Raw genomic sequence first — 14,765 nt, forward strand, 5'->3', positions numbered from 1 at the left:
TTATTTTCAATTTAATAGAGTTGTTCGATTTAAAAGAGAAGTTTTGTTTAGATTATTTTCTATGTAAAATATAGAAACAATTGAGGAGGTTTTTAGTTGGGTAAGAAAGATAATTATGAAATTAAATATTTTGGTGTCCTAAAAAATAATTATCCTAAGTGTCTCACACTTAATAATAAAAATATAGATATATAATATTGTTTATTCCGTAATTTAAAATATTATCTCAACATTAATGTGTTTTAAAAACCGAGCTTATAGCTCATTTAATCTAACTCATTTAATCATAAGACACCCCTTTGCTCAGATTTGCTGGTACGATGCTAGGCGCCCAAGAATAAACTTAGGTTAATTCGACTTCGATTCTCTCTCATCATATGTATGTATTCAAATAAACAAAAAAACAATTTAGAAATCATGGAGCATATCAAACACTCCAAATTAATTATTACTATTAATTTACCAACCCGTTTGCGATGACTGGCTGAATGAGATATATATCTCAAAATTAGTGAAAAATAAATAGACATTAAATTAAATTTGAAAATCTAATACCCTACTGTGATAAAACAATTATTAGATTTCGAATCCTTTTCAACAAAGTACTTTTAACTTTAAATTATCAGTTTTAACGAAACACACAATTTTTCAATCCCCCAAAAACAAAAAACAGAGAAAAAGAACCAACTCCTTGCTTATTATATTTAATCTTTACTATTACAATAACACAATATAGCTTATGTTTATAAATACTAAATTCAAGTTAATTTGATTGTCTTTGGTTAAATGATTATTCACATAAATTCATATAGCCATTTGATATTCGCAATATATTTACAGGGAACGCCTCTGCACTACTTTGTGGGTAACGTATTATCAATCACTTTGCTCTTAATGAACTCAACTAATTTTTATCAACGAGAATATAGTGCTTAATTAAATAGATACGTGGCAGCAGAAAATTGGCTTAATTACATAGCTTTTCTTGCAGCGTGGCATACAACCCTCGTGTTAAGATATCACGGCATCAAACTGAATATGAAAGAAAAGACTTAAAGTAGTTGGTCTGACTTTGATAATCTAGTTTTTGGAAATCCTAGAGGTGGCCTTCATGTCGTGAGTTTGCAGGCAGGGGGTGAAATATACTATTTCTTTTCAAATTCATGACTGGTATAATGTATACTGGGATTCGAATTTCGAACTTCCTTCTTGAAAAATCAATAACAATCTGGGTTATTTAGTTGGTCATATCGTGCAATAGGTTACCAAATGGCTACCAAATGCATAAAAGGTTAGGTTAGCTCATAGGGATTAGCTGAAGCCATGTAGACGTTATTATACTTTTCTACCGTGTGATGGTGAAGAAATCAAACAGCATAGACCGTGGAAGAACAAAGAAAACTTCGAAGCACGATGACATACACGGAATTGAAGATGATTTGGACAAAGAATGCAAATGCCATATTTCATCAGGCAATTCAAAGTACTAGCACAAAAATTGGTAAAATGGTTGTGCTCCGTAGAATATAAACATAATCTCCTGGAAACTCGAGCATAGTGACAAAACATAATCATTGGCGTAAGTTATGATGGAAGCGTAGCAGCAGGTGAGCTTTCATAGCCAGTTATGCTTGTGATTCTAATTCTAGTAATGGGCTGGATAATCCAATAATGAAAAAGTTTGGTGAGAAAAGAACTTGTGACAATGTAATAAAGATAGTGTAAAATTCATACAAGAATTTGGTACCTGTCGGTGCCCAATGTTTCTCCGGTAGTTCTTCTTTCTCTTGTACTTGAACACGATGACCTTTTTGTCCAATGTCTACAAGAAATGGCAACAATGAGTAAGTACCAAATGATGAGAAAGGAAAATTTCAAAACACTTTTGGAACTGATCATACTTGTTCTTCCACTATGGCATGAACTACAGCATTGGACACGATTGGTCTTCCAATGTAGGCGCTCGTCTTCGTTCCCACAAGTAATACTTTATTTAAAGTGATCTGAAAAGATGATTTAAAAATGATTTTCCAAAGAAGAATATAATGTGTTGAGATTCCAAAAAAGAACAGGGCGATTAGACATCTAATACATTTATCTAACAGGAAATCCAAGAGGAAAAAAGAAGGAACGAGAGATCAAAAATGGAGATTTCTGTGCACATAAAAAAACGATACATTTTCAATAACTTGTTCAGAAAATAATGTTTTGCGATTTACCAATGCCTAAAAAATTCTTGGTGCAGTTCAATTGGAGGGGGGGCAAATATCTAAAACTCATAGGTTTAGGTGATGTTCACCTTTCCAAATACCCTAATACCTATTTAGACAGTAAAGGTGCTTCAAAGACCAAAGTTCATCTTAAACAACATAATGAAACAAATACACAGGTGCGTGTACTCTGGCACCGTAGCAGTTCATTGATACACCAATATGGCAGAATGCAAAAAGAAACACAATCACACCCATGCAGAAGAGAAAACGCAGAACATCTTAATCATATTTTATCACATATACATCAGTAAAGACGGTTGCAACACATACTTTGTCATTCACATTGGCACCTTTAAGCCTCTGTGTATAAATGTACCGTCCAGGATGCACGATGTATTGCCTCGATCCGACCTAAACAAATATACAAAGCACAGAAATGCATCCCAAATCAACTTATAAACATGACCATTAAGATTCAAAATTACACAAAACCCCGACAATCATAAACCTTACAACAACTCAGCAATCGCACGATGGACAAAAGGATGCTTTCGACAATAGAAAATACAAAAACCTTAAAAGTTAGCTTTACGCCCTCAAACACACATTATTAACCTTATCTGAAACATATAATGTCCGAAGGTTGATGTAGCCCTAGAAAAGCTATGTTACACACATCAATGGCTAAATGACGATCACAAAAATAAAACTTGGTCTAAATAATAAATCACCGTAAATTTCTCCATGAACAACCAGAATTCTACAATTATTAGCAATATATATGCACTCACTCGCACTATACAAATGAGAACGGGACGAATTACCATAACAACCGCAAACACTTCCTCGCGTTTGGGCTCCGCAGTCTCAATGACGGGTTCCTCTTCCGGATAGGGCTTATCTGTCTCCGGCTCAGTCAAAGAAGGCGCGGCCTCTGTTTCAGATGATTTGGGTATAAAAGACAACGCGGCCTGTTTAGGGTTGAGATTGAGAGACGAGAGGGAATGAGAGAGAAACGAAATTTTGGTTTTGGAAAGACAAAGGGATGATAGGTTTTGATTCAGAGAGAGATTCGGCGCGAGGGAGGAACATAACGAAAGGGCTGCCATTGTTGAGTGAGCTATGGAAGCTGCCTGGAATGGGTTCCAGCCTGATTGCTCTGAGGTGTTCGTTATCCTATCCGTTGCCGTAATAAAAATGACACATTTGCTCGTGGGCGTAAATCATAATTTTATGACAAATACCCGATATTCTTGCTCGATGATTGGTGGTTGCTTTTTTCCCAGCAACTAATTTTTCACGTTTGATCAGATTTAGTTTTTTAACTGCCTCAAATCAAATCCTATGGTGAAATAGAGTTTTCCTTCCCGAACTTCCGCCTAGAAAAAATATTAACCGTATGTGGTGGCATAAGCTAAAGTTGAGATAATGTCATCTTGTCTCCAGTCGAATAGGTGATTGTTTGACCAATTGTTAAGAGTCTGAATGTCTGATTAATCATTTTTCCGATGTTAACGTGATTTACATGCTATTGTTATCCAATACTCATTGAATGATAACGATCGAAAAAAATTCGTGAAAATCTAATAATTAAATCGACGCAAAATATAAATTAAATATTGTAAAACATTACACCATTTTTGTTTCGAGAGGATAATATATTTGCTACGACTTAATGTGAAAATTGGTGTTTCACGGTTGGAAATTTTGGGACATAAAGCTTTTTTTTAAAAAAAATAAAAACAATACTTGACAATCAAAATGATAAAATCTATTATCTTCGTTCTCTGATCTTTTTCATTTATTTCTTTTTTTATCTAAAAAACACAAAATAAAAAAAAAAAAAAAAAAATTACAAACTATTTCTGTATTTAATCTACTTTTTTATGAAATCCGCCCGTGCTTCGATACACATTGGGTAATCCCACGAACTAACACACAGTATATACAAATCACCATACACAATTAAACAACCGGTAAACTCAGTACAACATGCTTCCAAGATTTAATCTTCCACCTTGGCTTTACCTTCCAAAGCTTCCGCCAAATTGAAGTTCAAATTGCCTCTCATTGTTCTCCCCCCTTTACCTGCATCGCCCTTCCTCATCATCGTCGCAAATTCTCCGTAATCAATCCGTCCATCCTGTTCAGTCCCGATTTCACATAACTTTTTTCAGTTAAAACAAACAAGGAAAAAGTAAACAAACGTAGGGCAATTTAAGAAAACTCAATTACATTGTCTATGTCAATTTCTTGAATCATGTCGCCTAGGTGAACATCGTGTAGGCCGAAATCTTTGCAAGCCTGTTGAAGCTCATCAATGGTGATGTAGCCACTCCCATCTTTGTCAAAGAAAGAGAATGCAGCAAGCAGATTCTCCTCCCTTTCCATTTTGTTCAAATGCAAAGTTGCCGCAAGGAACTCGCCATAGTCGATTGTTCCACTGTTGTCAATATCAGCCTGGACCAAAATCCCCATCATTTTTCATGTCAAACTCATTAGTTCCAATACAAACATTGATACAACTGGATTATGGATACTAATTTTTGATATCAACATTTAAATGTGCGTTTCTCTGTATTTCTTACACCTACCGCATTCATGAGTGCTTTGATCTCAGATTCCATGAGTTCAGAGCCTACTCTTTTCAGACCTTGTTTCAATTCCTCAAACGTTATTGTACCGCTGTTGTCTGTGTCGATCATTTTGAACAACTGTCTTAGCCCACCAATTTCTTCTTCAGATAGCCTTTCTGCTATAACCTGAACAAAAAATATAAACTAGTTATACACACACACACACACACACACACACCAAAGCTCCATTTATTATTGTTACTTCTCTTTTTGTAAATGACATGGATCGAAACATTACACGTAAAGCCATCTTCTTAAGTTTGTTCATAGCGGAGAATTGCTTTAGCCTCGACAGAACAGCTGATCCCAGAGGTTTGTCTGGTGCAACTTTGTCATCCACAATCCAAGGATGGCCTGTTAAAAACTCGGAATACAATTGTTACCGTTCGATTGGTGGATATGCCAGCGGCACAGGCTCAAGCTTGAGTAGTTCGTCAGCCAAAAATCAATTCTAGCTTGAGTGACATATTAAGTTTCGCTTAGATGTAACTTTTTGAATATTTTTAAAATATAACTGAAATGTTTATTTTGCTTCTCATCTGCTTATTGCATAAAGTTCGCATCTTGACATTTATTTTTTAAGAAAGAATCCAGTCATGCATTTTAGCCACTCTCTTGTCTAATCTTGGGCTCAATCAGTGCTAAAAGAATTAATGCTGCTGAACTCGAATCTTGAGCTCGGTTGCAGCCATTGAAAAGAAGAGCACTGCATAATGAATTAACTCACATAGGACTTCATGAGCAGTGATGCGGCTTCTTGGATCTCTTTGAAGCATCTTTCTTATCAGATCCTTTGCACTGTCTGAAATCTGAGGCCATGGATCTGATTCAAAGTCTATTTTACCTTTCAATATCTGTTTGAATATTCGATTATCCGTTTCTGTAAAGTTTAAAAATAATATACATATATATCAAATTCTGAAAAAAATTATAATAGACTCATGAAATGTTAACAATTTGAATGCATACCTCCCCAGAAAGGTGGAGCCCCGCATAACAATATATATAGGATCACGCCAGCACTCCAGACGTCGATTTCGGGTCCATAATGTTTATGCAATACTTCAGGAGCAACGTAGTAGGGACTTCCAACGACATCAGTTAGACATTGCCCTGAAAACATGAAAAGATATATATTGTGACATGAATATTGTATAATAAAATTGAAAATAGCAAAGAGCTACATTATTTTTAAATTGATTCTAAATATGAAACCAAGTCGAGATTATTATCTGATAAAAGATTTTCTTAGAACTCGTATCATCACCAGCAAATGAAATCCAAACAAACAATGCAGATTTCAACCCACTAAATGAATCTGTAATATTAATTCAAACCAATATCTTGAGAGTATAAAATAAGCTGATGCTTGAACTGAAATTCCTTGATTCATCGTACCGGGCTTGTAAAAAACAGACAACCCGAAATCCGTGGCCTTAAGCTTAGCATCCTCATCCGGCGTATCGAACAGAAAATTCTCCGGTTTCAGATCTCTATGCATCACCCCAAGCGAATGGCAAGCCTCCACCACTCCCACTATGGTCTTCATCAGCTGCACTGCCTTCTTCTCGCTGTAATGCCCCTTCTGCACAATCCGATCAAAGAGCTCGCCACCGCCGCACAGCTCCATCACCAAATGCACGAACACATTGTCCTCATAAGTCCCTTTTATCCTCACCACATTCGCCTGCTCGGACAGATGGTGCATTATCTGAATCTCTCGCCATACGTCATCGTAATCTTCCTGGCACAGAAGCTTGCGTTTCGGGATCGATTTGCAGGCGTACTCGATGCCGGTGGCCTTTTCTGCGCAGTGGTAGGTGGTGCCGAACTGGCCTTGGCCCAGTTTCTTGCCGAGATTGTAATGGTCTCGAAGTCTTGGGGTCTGGTAGGGAAGAACTGATATCGAGGGCTTGGAAGATGATCCTCCTGAAGATTGATTGTTCATAATTTCTTTCCGGATTTTCTTTTTCCCGTCCTTTGATTTCCTTTCGAAGAAATTTTTCAGTTTTTGTTGTATTTCACCATTGTGGTAGTTTATGGAAGCTGTGGAGTTTTGGTCGGGAAATAACGAACTTCTGGTTCATTGGTCCACACTATTTCGGGGATTAGCGTTGAATTTGGATCGTTTATTGATGTTTCAAGTTATATTTTAATAATCTCACACTCACACACACACACACACACACACACATATATATAATATATTATATATATCATAATTAAAGTTAAAATCGGTAGAGCTAATTATGGTAAATCTAATATTTATCTTTCCATCTTTCTCTTATTTAAATAATTAATAACTTTCATTTTTAAATTTTTTGAAAAACATACTCCCTTCTTTTTTTATGAACCATAACACAACTACATACTTTTTCTGTATGATTGAATTATCATTATAGTTGTATTTCTGTTCAATCCATCAAACTTTTTTTTTTTTTTTTGCAGTGTCTGATTGAAGCAAAAAAATTTGCAATCCCTAACTCCCAATTGTTTTCTTGATGAAATTTACTACAAAACATTAAAAATCGGATACTGATATATGATATTTGCGCATAGTATTTCAAATTTGACACTAACATATTATTATTTAGTACTCGAACATGCATAAAAAATATTATTTCATATATGATAATGATATATGATTTTTTTAGTACCTAAACATATATAACAATTATTGATATTAATGACTAGTTTATTTTTCAGATGAAATTCGATACAAAATATTAAAAATATATTATTAATATATGATATTTTAGTATCAATTATTTCAGATCTGATATTAATATATGATATTTGAGCACACAAACAAATGTATCAAGTGTTGATATTAATATAGAAATTTTATTTTTTATATCAAATTTAAACAGTTAGTACTCAAATATTATATTGGCAAAAATTTGTGCAAGATAGTCTCACGAGTTGTATTTGTGATACTGATCTATTATTTGGGTCATCCATTAAAAAATATTAATTTTTATGCTAGGAGTATTACTTTTTATTGTGAATATCGGTAGGATTGAACCGTCTCACAGATTAAGATCCGTGATACGGTCTCACATGAGACTCACTCTATTATATATTAGTTCTAGGTTTTAAGATTGTCTAGAATTTCATCCGAAAAACACATGTGCGTCTTAATAATGTAGAAATATTTTTGTGTAAATTTTTTGTGTGATTTAGATAGAGCAATTTTTATTTTTTTTTTATACGACATAGACTTAGCAGAAATACAAATATGTATATGTGTGTGGGAATTTAAAAGCATGTCCGACTTGAATCATGGATATGTGGATGGGCCAGATAGTAGATGCGTATAGGAGTTGGTTCTTGATTTAATCGGCCCACATGTTTTTTTGTATCCAAATGGAAATATTGATCCAAATGTAAGCCCATAACGCTGAGACACCAGCTCTCCTTGAATGAACAATTTCTGTACGGTCGTCTATCAGATATTCTGAAATTTTCCTCGAAAAATGCCGCCGAACAAACCCTCCCGGAGATTCTCATTCTTCGGATTTGCAGCAGACTCCTATTCCGCCGGAGAAACTTCCAATAGATCTGATCTGCCGCTACCGCTGCTGAAATTGGAGACCGACAGACAAGTTTACAGACCCGGTGATCTGGTCACCATCACGATCGAGATCAAAAACCAAACTAATTTGTGGTCTCTTTTGATCGAAAAGCTCAGCTTTGAGATGAAAGGGATCGAGAAATTGGATACCCAGTGGTTCAGCACTCCCAAGCTTAGTCATGACTCTAAGCAGCGCCGTGGTAATTTTGAATTTATAGTATTATGTACTGTCTCATCTAGCCTAATTTTAATTGAAATTTTTGCAATGTACTTTCTTGCTGGCCTGGATGTTGCCAACTTTGAATGATTGAGTGGTGATTAACTATGTACCGAATGCAAATAGAACGTACTACAAGGTTCCATCATAAGGATACTGGGAAAAGTAATATTCATAGTATGATAGAGAGCAGAATACTTTTTATACTAACATAAGATTAGGCGATAAGGAGGTGTAATGCTCTCGATCATTTGTAATTCATGTTATTTTTTGCAGATCAGAATCGGGGGTTGAGATTTCAATCCATGAAGATATAATTTTGTGCCAAGTTAATAATTGTTAGTGCTGTTCACGAGTTTCATTGCGTTAGAGTGGTATCTCTTATTTCTTCACTAAAAATTGGTGATATTAAATTATTTAAATCTTAGAGGAAGTAAAGTAACATAAAATAAAATAAATTAAAAGCAGCTCTTAAAAGTTACCAGTCTCTTGTTGTGACAAAACGATAGAGGTTCCCTCCCCACTTTGTGGGTGATATACTTGCAATTAACCTGTCACTTCATATTTATCTTGAATATATCTGCAGGTTGTACGTTAAATCACTAGCTGAGATTCCTCTCCCCTACTTGCAATATAATATTGTCCATTTTCCATTTCCATAGGAAAAACAAAGCGAGTGGGATATCTATAGAAAACTAAGTGTGTAAAGAACATGATAAAGAAGAGCTAAGACGTTCTGCATGATGAGCTAGAATGTAATTATATGTCATGTCCTTCTCAGGTGAATACGTTTTCATGGATTGCTCCACTTTCACATTAGTTTCAAATCAAATCCTTTCCGGTGGGGCCACTAAAACTTGTAAGCACTAGTGAACTTTGTTGAATATTGCTCTTTCTTGCTCATCTACAATCCCAGGGTTTTCGTTTCTCATGTGGTTCTAGCTTTTGTTGAATTTAAAATGTTTTATGGTTGCAGATATGGTGCGCACACTTTTACCAAGCATTTCACCTCCATCCTATAGAGGAGCAACTATCCGTTATCTGTACTATGTTAGGAGTACGTTGTCTGGACAGTATATAATTTTGGATAATGGACCCTCTCATGGAGAGTCAATACAAGACTTTTCTGAAATGGTGTGCTTTATCTCTGTGTTTTGTTCTTTGTAAATTAAGGGATCAGTTTATTGGTTGAACCTCCTTGAATAATTCCATGCTTTTGTTGCCAGTAAAATTCTTGCATGATATTGGGCATGAGGCTCACTGCTAAGTTTCCTGTGCTCAGTTTCTGATAGGAAATTCCTCCCCACGCTTAGTTGAATGCATTAACCTTGTTGCTTCATTTACTGATAATAATTTCTTTCAACATATCCTTCTACTTTTTGTCAAATTGTACAAATGTAGGAAAAACAAATTATTGCATTTTGTAACTCATAATATGTATCTCTCCATATGTTTTTTAAGGTTTTATATTTTTCCCAATTGCCACTATGTTACCTGATTAAGATTGTATTTCATTAATTTTCATGTTTAATTTTCTCCTTAGCATTTTATACAAGTGTCTAATAATTGAATAATTATTGCTCTTTCTGATTGTTAAAGGTTTTTTCATTTCTTTCAACCAAGGTGCATCTACTTACATTAATTCTTGCGGCTCAAAAACTTTACAGGAAACTAGAATACCATTACAGATATGGGTCACTCAGAAAAACAATGGCTTGCAGTGTGAAGAAGGTCTTGGTGATGGTAAATTTGCCCCTACACGTTCTCTTTATTTTGTTTGTGAAACTGCCAGCTATTATGTTTTTGGGCACTCTGCATTTCTTTTTCTCGACTTTACATGGTGTTCTTTTGCTCAAGCAAATGTAGCGGGCGGTCAATGAAGTTGGATAATTAAAAAATTGGCGCTATCCTTAAGCTGTCAAATCTTATCTCTTTAAGTAACTCTTTGTATATGGGGGGAGGTGGGAATGCCAGATTCTGGTGAGTCAAGTAAGGCAAACCCACCTACCTTATCTGTCTAATGTTGGTCAACTTCTGCTGCATCACGCACGTTTTCGTCTAAGCAGTCTACTCACTACTGGTTCAGCTAGTAAGGCGTTTTACCTCAGAAGTCGAAAGAACTTAACTAACTGGAGAGTACTAAGCTATACAGAATGACATCACTGTCTCATGCTACAAAATCTTGCCTCAACTTGGTTTTTTTTTTGCCCTATCTAGCCACACCAAAAGTGTTAGTTCTTATATTTCCATGTAAATTGTAATTAGTTTCACCTTTCATGTGGGGTCTGACCAACTTTTTTGGGTGACTTTCCTTTTCCATTAATTGAAAAGGAAAATTACAATTTTTTTAGATATGTGATTTTTAATTTGTCTTCTGGAATGGTCTTTTAGGAATTGTTCCTGTGTCTACTATCATCTTGGATGTTTACTGGAAAGAAATGGATGCTGATACTGACTGGGTAAATTTTTGTCACCTGCAGCTGATTCAGTATCTTAGATTGATCATTTAATGTAGTTCCTTTGCCTTTTCTGCTTGTGCTGAAATGGGAGTAATGACTGTTTCAAAAGTGCGACAAAACGAGGTTGAGATTGTGAATTTGAATTTCTTTGTAGGCTAAAGTGAATGAGGCTTTTGATGAAGTTGAGGAAGGCTATGCAAGCTCACGGGATGATATTTCATCTGTTTCTTCCTTTAACCATATGAAGGAAGACGTGTACAAGACCTTTGGAAGTTCATTATCCTTGCAGTCATTTGCTGCTAGGTCATCAAATAGAGGTTCTTTCTATACTGAAGGACGCCCTAGCATATCTTCAAACATAGCCCTTCCTCGCCTATCAGTGGCTGAGGTTATGCATGATTCAGTAGGCGGTAACTTATATTTTAATATAACATATATGTGTCATGTATTGACTGTTGCATGAAAGTTCAGTAGTTGCATGTGTTGTATTTTGAATTCTATGTCCCTATGTTCAGGATTCTCACTTTCTAGCATAATAAACTTTGTCTACACACACACACACATATATATTAAGCATAGCTCAAATGCTACATATACATTTAGTTATTCATATATAGTTGTATAATAATAAATATTTGTTTAATTATCTTTCAGTTGTTTGTAAAGTAAGTCCACGTGCTCATCTTATTCCTTGTGTATGGTCTAATATGCACATGTGTCTTCAGAGGTCTGGAAACTTTAATAATTATGTTTTCGATTTAATTTTTGTTCCCCAGATAGGTCCTTGGCTGTTGAATCTCCGAGTCAACCTTTACAACCTTTTAGAGCACTTTCTGAAGTTGATGACTCGAGGGCACCATCTGCCTCTGGATCTGGAGCATGTAATTACTTTCTTTGCATTATGATATTTCAGCCCTAAATTGTTTCAATACTAATTTTTTGTGAACATTCTCTGCAGCAGAAGGGTTTGTTAGAGGGAAATCGTATAATATCAGACTGGATGACCAAGTTCTTCTGAGATTTTCTCCAAAAAACTCTGATTCAACTTACTACTTCAGTGATATGGTAGTAGCTTGATAATTTGGTTCTCTTCTTTATGCCATATCATTGTATTTTAAATTACTTTCTGCTCACAGATAGGTGGAACCCTTACTTTCTTTCATGAAGAAGGGGCTAGGAAATGCCTCGAGGTACTGTTCATCACAAAACTTAATAGTTGTGAGTTCCTGCTAAGTGTTAACGTCTGGTTTCCTATTTATACAATTTTACCAAGTTTGTCTTGGTTTCTGATGCTTTTTAGCTGTCAATAACTTTGGAGATGTCGGAGACCGTGAGCCAGCGCTTTGTGCATCCTTCTCGAAGGCATTCTCCTACTATTACCAAGGTGCTTAATAGTTTTTTCTAATGTCAAAAACTATTGTACTGTAAAAATGAGTTTGATAATTTTTGATTTATGAGTATCTGATGAGTCACAGATTTCTTACTCACGTTTGGTTCTGCAGGTTTATAGCGACCACCACGAGGTTGTGGCAGATTTAATACAAACAAGCTTTCTGTTTTCCATTCCTATGGATGGGGTCATGACCTTTTCGACCCGATATGTCTCTGTTCAATGGGCTCTTCGATTTGAATTCCTTACAACTCCAAAGAATGTGGACTGGGAAAGGTATAATGGTTTTGTGGTGGAAATTATTTTTATGGGATAACAATTGTTGTTTGCATCATGGCCATTCACCACCAGCATGTCAATATAGCATTAAGAAAAAATTGAGTTAATTTTCTTGGGATATGGTTGTTGGAGACGAAATAAAGAAAATGAAGCATGCCAATATAGAGATGCATTATAATATGGCCAAGATAAAGAGTTGTTACAGTTAATCAATTAATGACGGGGAGAAACCTTTTCTGTGGTTGAATCGTATGTGCTTATTGATAAGTTGACATCTCTCTGATTTAGCCCATAATCTGCCTTTCATATACGTGTCTACCTCTGGATCCCTCATATCCATTGTGAATATAGATTTTCCAAAAGGTAGAGACGTATCTTTTCCAAAAAAAAAAAAAAACAAACAGACAGTGGTTTCTTGAGATCTAGAGTAATTACTTCTTACATAAATGATTATACCTCCACAAGTGATGGTTGTCTGTCCAGATGGATTTTTCGTACTTCAGGAGTACTTGCATATATCCCACTTCATTACTTTCAACATGTGTGATTTAGAGTTTCAAGTTTGTGAAGGAAACCTAAGTAAAGACGTTAAAACTCAACTCATCCCTGTTGCATGATACACTTCTAATTGGTCAACAATTTCTGACTGCTTAGTGTGTTCTTTGCTGTCAGATATGAGCATCCTCTTCTGATAGAGGGAAGGGACAAGTGTGAGTGGATTCTTCCTATTACTGTGCATGCACCTCCCTTAGGGGCTGCTGCGACTCAAACTAGGAACCAAAGGCCATTTTCCTCGGAAACCTTATGGGTTCGAACTTGAAGGTAAACTGGTGTTTCGATATTCAGAATTAGTTCGTATTGCTTTTGCTTGTAAATTTTCCACGCGAATACATTTCTTGTTTGATTCTAAAAATATGTGAACTGTGAGCAAAAATTCACCATCTCATCTGCTCTAGCTGTGAGGCAGTCATTTTCCTGCCACTACCATGAATTTCCAACAGTATACGGAAGTCCACAAACTAATCAAGTAGAAGTGCAGTTTCGGCTATTTAAAGGCAGCGGCAAACCCAGACCCAAAATTTTAGTTAAAGATGCTATCTTGTGTATTCTAGGCAGCAACACTTGAAATACACGTGAAATAAAGTTTTTTTTTTCATTGGGGGAGTATGATTATCATGCCTGTCCATTTATTCAAAGCTTTGTGAATCAGGTTTTTGTTGCAAATGGTTGAAGGTGCAAGATACATCAATTTTCATCGAGAGAGCACCTGATTTTCTGTTGTGATGGGTAAATTTCTTAAAGATGGTGCTGTGAAATGCCGTAATTGTTTTATCACGCAATGTCCTCCGCGTGGATCTTTTTTCCTGTCATATTACCAGGTCTTAAGTCCCCGCACACCAGTTTTTCTACGTTGTTGTAAAACATAGAGGTTTTTCACCTTCCCTATAGCAGAAGGAAAGTCGGTGGTATATAATTCTTCCCATATTTTGTCTTGCAAATATTTTGGAGTACGTAAGAGTCCAATCTATTATTTCAAGTACTCGTATTCTTCTTTTCTCGACTCATCTGAGATGTTGATTCCACTATTATATTTCTGGATGTGATTGATCACATCAAGAGATGAAATATACACGTATTAATTCGTGGTTCTGTGACTGTGAATTGTTCGAGAAAACAAACTTTCATCATTTTGTGAAAAAATGCATATTATTATATGCCGTGTTAATGATGGCTAAAACGATCTTATTCACTTCAGGATCAGTAAAATTCACTTGTTTTTGTCGTTGCTTCAATTATTTTGTGCCAAATCTGGAAAATCATTAGCTTATATAATGTTATATAATTTGTAAAATTATTCAGTCGATTCTTGTCGGATGGGTTTGGCCGGTTGTTTCTTTGGTTTATCTTGTAGGCTGTAAGACGCGGTCGATTGTTTTCATAGTGGGAATTAGAAAAAAAGTTTAAGATTCTGCATCATTCCATATCCATTTAGTTTA

At 35.5% G+C, this 14,765-nt stretch overlaps 3 protein-coding genes across 6 annotated transcripts; 1 reads left to right on the plus strand and 2 right to left on the minus strand.

Annotated features, from left to right (window-relative positions):
• Positions 1–1,397: 1,397 nt before the first annotated feature.
• Positions 1,398–3,431, minus strand: LOC140810643 (large ribosomal subunit protein bL21c). The gene is made up of 5 exons (XM_073168505.1): positions 3,038–3,431; positions 2,544–2,624; positions 1,902–2,003; positions 1,748–1,822; positions 1,398–1,656 (listed from the first exon to the last, which is right to left on the minus strand). Exons 1-5 carry the CDS (start codon positions 3,320–3,322, stop codon positions 1,585–1,587), a joined length of 615 nt encoding a protein of 204 aa, XP_073024606.1. The 5' UTR covers positions 3,323–3,431; the 3' UTR covers positions 1,398–1,584.
• Positions 3,432–4,070: 639 nt separating this feature from the next.
• Positions 4,071–6,944, minus strand: LOC140808718 (calcium-dependent protein kinase 11-like). The gene is made up of 7 exons (XM_073165916.1): positions 6,248–6,944; positions 5,819–5,962; positions 5,577–5,729; positions 5,088–5,203; positions 4,808–4,975; positions 4,449–4,673; positions 4,071–4,356 (listed from the first exon to the last, which is right to left on the minus strand). The coding sequence occupies exons 1-7, from the start codon at positions 6,795–6,797 to the stop codon at positions 4,219–4,221; spliced, it is 1,494 nt and encodes a 497-aa protein (XP_073022017.1). The 5' UTR covers positions 6,798–6,944; the 3' UTR covers positions 4,071–4,218.
• Positions 6,945–8,231: 1,287 nt separating this feature from the next.
• Positions 8,232–14,418, plus strand: LOC140808717 (uncharacterized). Of its 4 annotated transcripts, none has more exons than XM_073165913.1 (13): positions 8,232–8,623; positions 9,422–9,499; positions 9,617–9,774; positions 10,308–10,383; positions 11,032–11,099; positions 11,254–11,509; positions 11,876–11,980; positions 12,058–12,164; positions 12,236–12,289; positions 12,400–12,483; positions 12,602–12,765; positions 13,441–13,590; positions 13,725–13,965. In XM_073165913.1, exons 1-12 carry the CDS (start codon positions 8,326–8,328, stop codon positions 13,586–13,588), a joined length of 1,596 nt encoding a protein of 531 aa, XP_073022014.1. In that variant the 5' UTR covers positions 8,232–8,325; the 3' UTR covers positions 13,589–13,590; positions 13,725–13,965. The 4 variants fall into 4 exon arrangements, with proteins under 4 accessions (XP_073022014.1, XP_073022015.1, XP_073022013.1 ...); XM_073165912.1 differs by lacking the exon at positions 13,725–13,965 and adding an exon at positions 13,979–14,418 and having other exon boundaries at positions 8,233–8,623; XM_073165915.1 differs by lacking the exon at positions 13,725–13,965 and adding an exon at positions 13,979–14,418 and having other exon boundaries at positions 8,233–8,623; positions 11,254–11,416.
• Positions 14,419–14,765: the final 347 nt, after the last annotated feature.

The sequence above is a fragment of the Primulina eburnea genome, chromosome 13, assembly GCF_022965805.1.
Source record: "Primulina eburnea isolate SZY01 chromosome 13, ASM2296580v1, whole genome shotgun sequence".
NCBI lineage: Eukaryota > Viridiplantae > Streptophyta > Magnoliopsida > Lamiales > Gesneriaceae > Primulina > Primulina eburnea.

What these genes read in the sequence shown, in the direction of transcription:
- LOC140810643 (XM_073168505.1), bottom strand. Translation starts at nt 3,322, where the DNA reads ATGGCAGCCCTTTCGTTATGTTCCTCCCTCGCGCCGAATCTCTCTCTG. An exon ending in GTGCCAATGTGAATGACAAA is followed by an intron (nt 2,004 to 2,543) that starts GTATGTGTTGCA and finishes TCATCTTTTCAG; the next exon opens with ATCACTTTAAATAAAGTATT. An exon ending in GAAACATTGGGCACCGACAG is followed by an intron (nt 1,657 to 1,747) that starts GTACCAAATTCT and finishes TGGATTATCCAG; the next exon opens with CCCATTACTAGAATTAGAAT.
- LOC140808718 (XM_073165916.1), bottom strand. Translation starts at nt 6,797, where the DNA reads ATGAACAATCAATCTTCAGGAGGATCATCTTCCAAGCCCTCGATATCA. An exon ending in GGCTCCACCTTTCTGGGGAG is followed by an intron (nt 5,730 to 5,818) that starts GTATGCATTCAA and finishes TAAACTTTACAG; the next exon opens with AAACGGATAATCGAATATTC. An exon ending in CACTGCTCATGAAGTCCTAT is followed by an intron (nt 5,204 to 5,576) that starts GTGAGTTAATTC and finishes AGTTTTTAACAG; the next exon opens with GCCATCCTTGGATTGTGGAT.
- LOC140808717 (XM_073165913.1), top strand. Translation starts at nt 8,326, where the DNA reads ATGCCGCCGAACAAACCCTCCCGGAGATTCTCATTCTTCGGATTTGCA. An exon ending in ATTCTCCTACTATTACCAAG is followed by an intron (nt 12,484 to 12,601) that starts GTGCTTAATAGT and finishes TTGGTTCTGCAG; the next exon opens with GTTTATAGCGACCACCACGA. An exon ending in AAGAATGTGGACTGGGAAAG is followed by an intron (nt 12,766 to 13,440) that starts GTATAATGGTTT and finishes CTTTGCTGTCAG; the next exon opens with ATATGAGCATCCTCTTCTGA.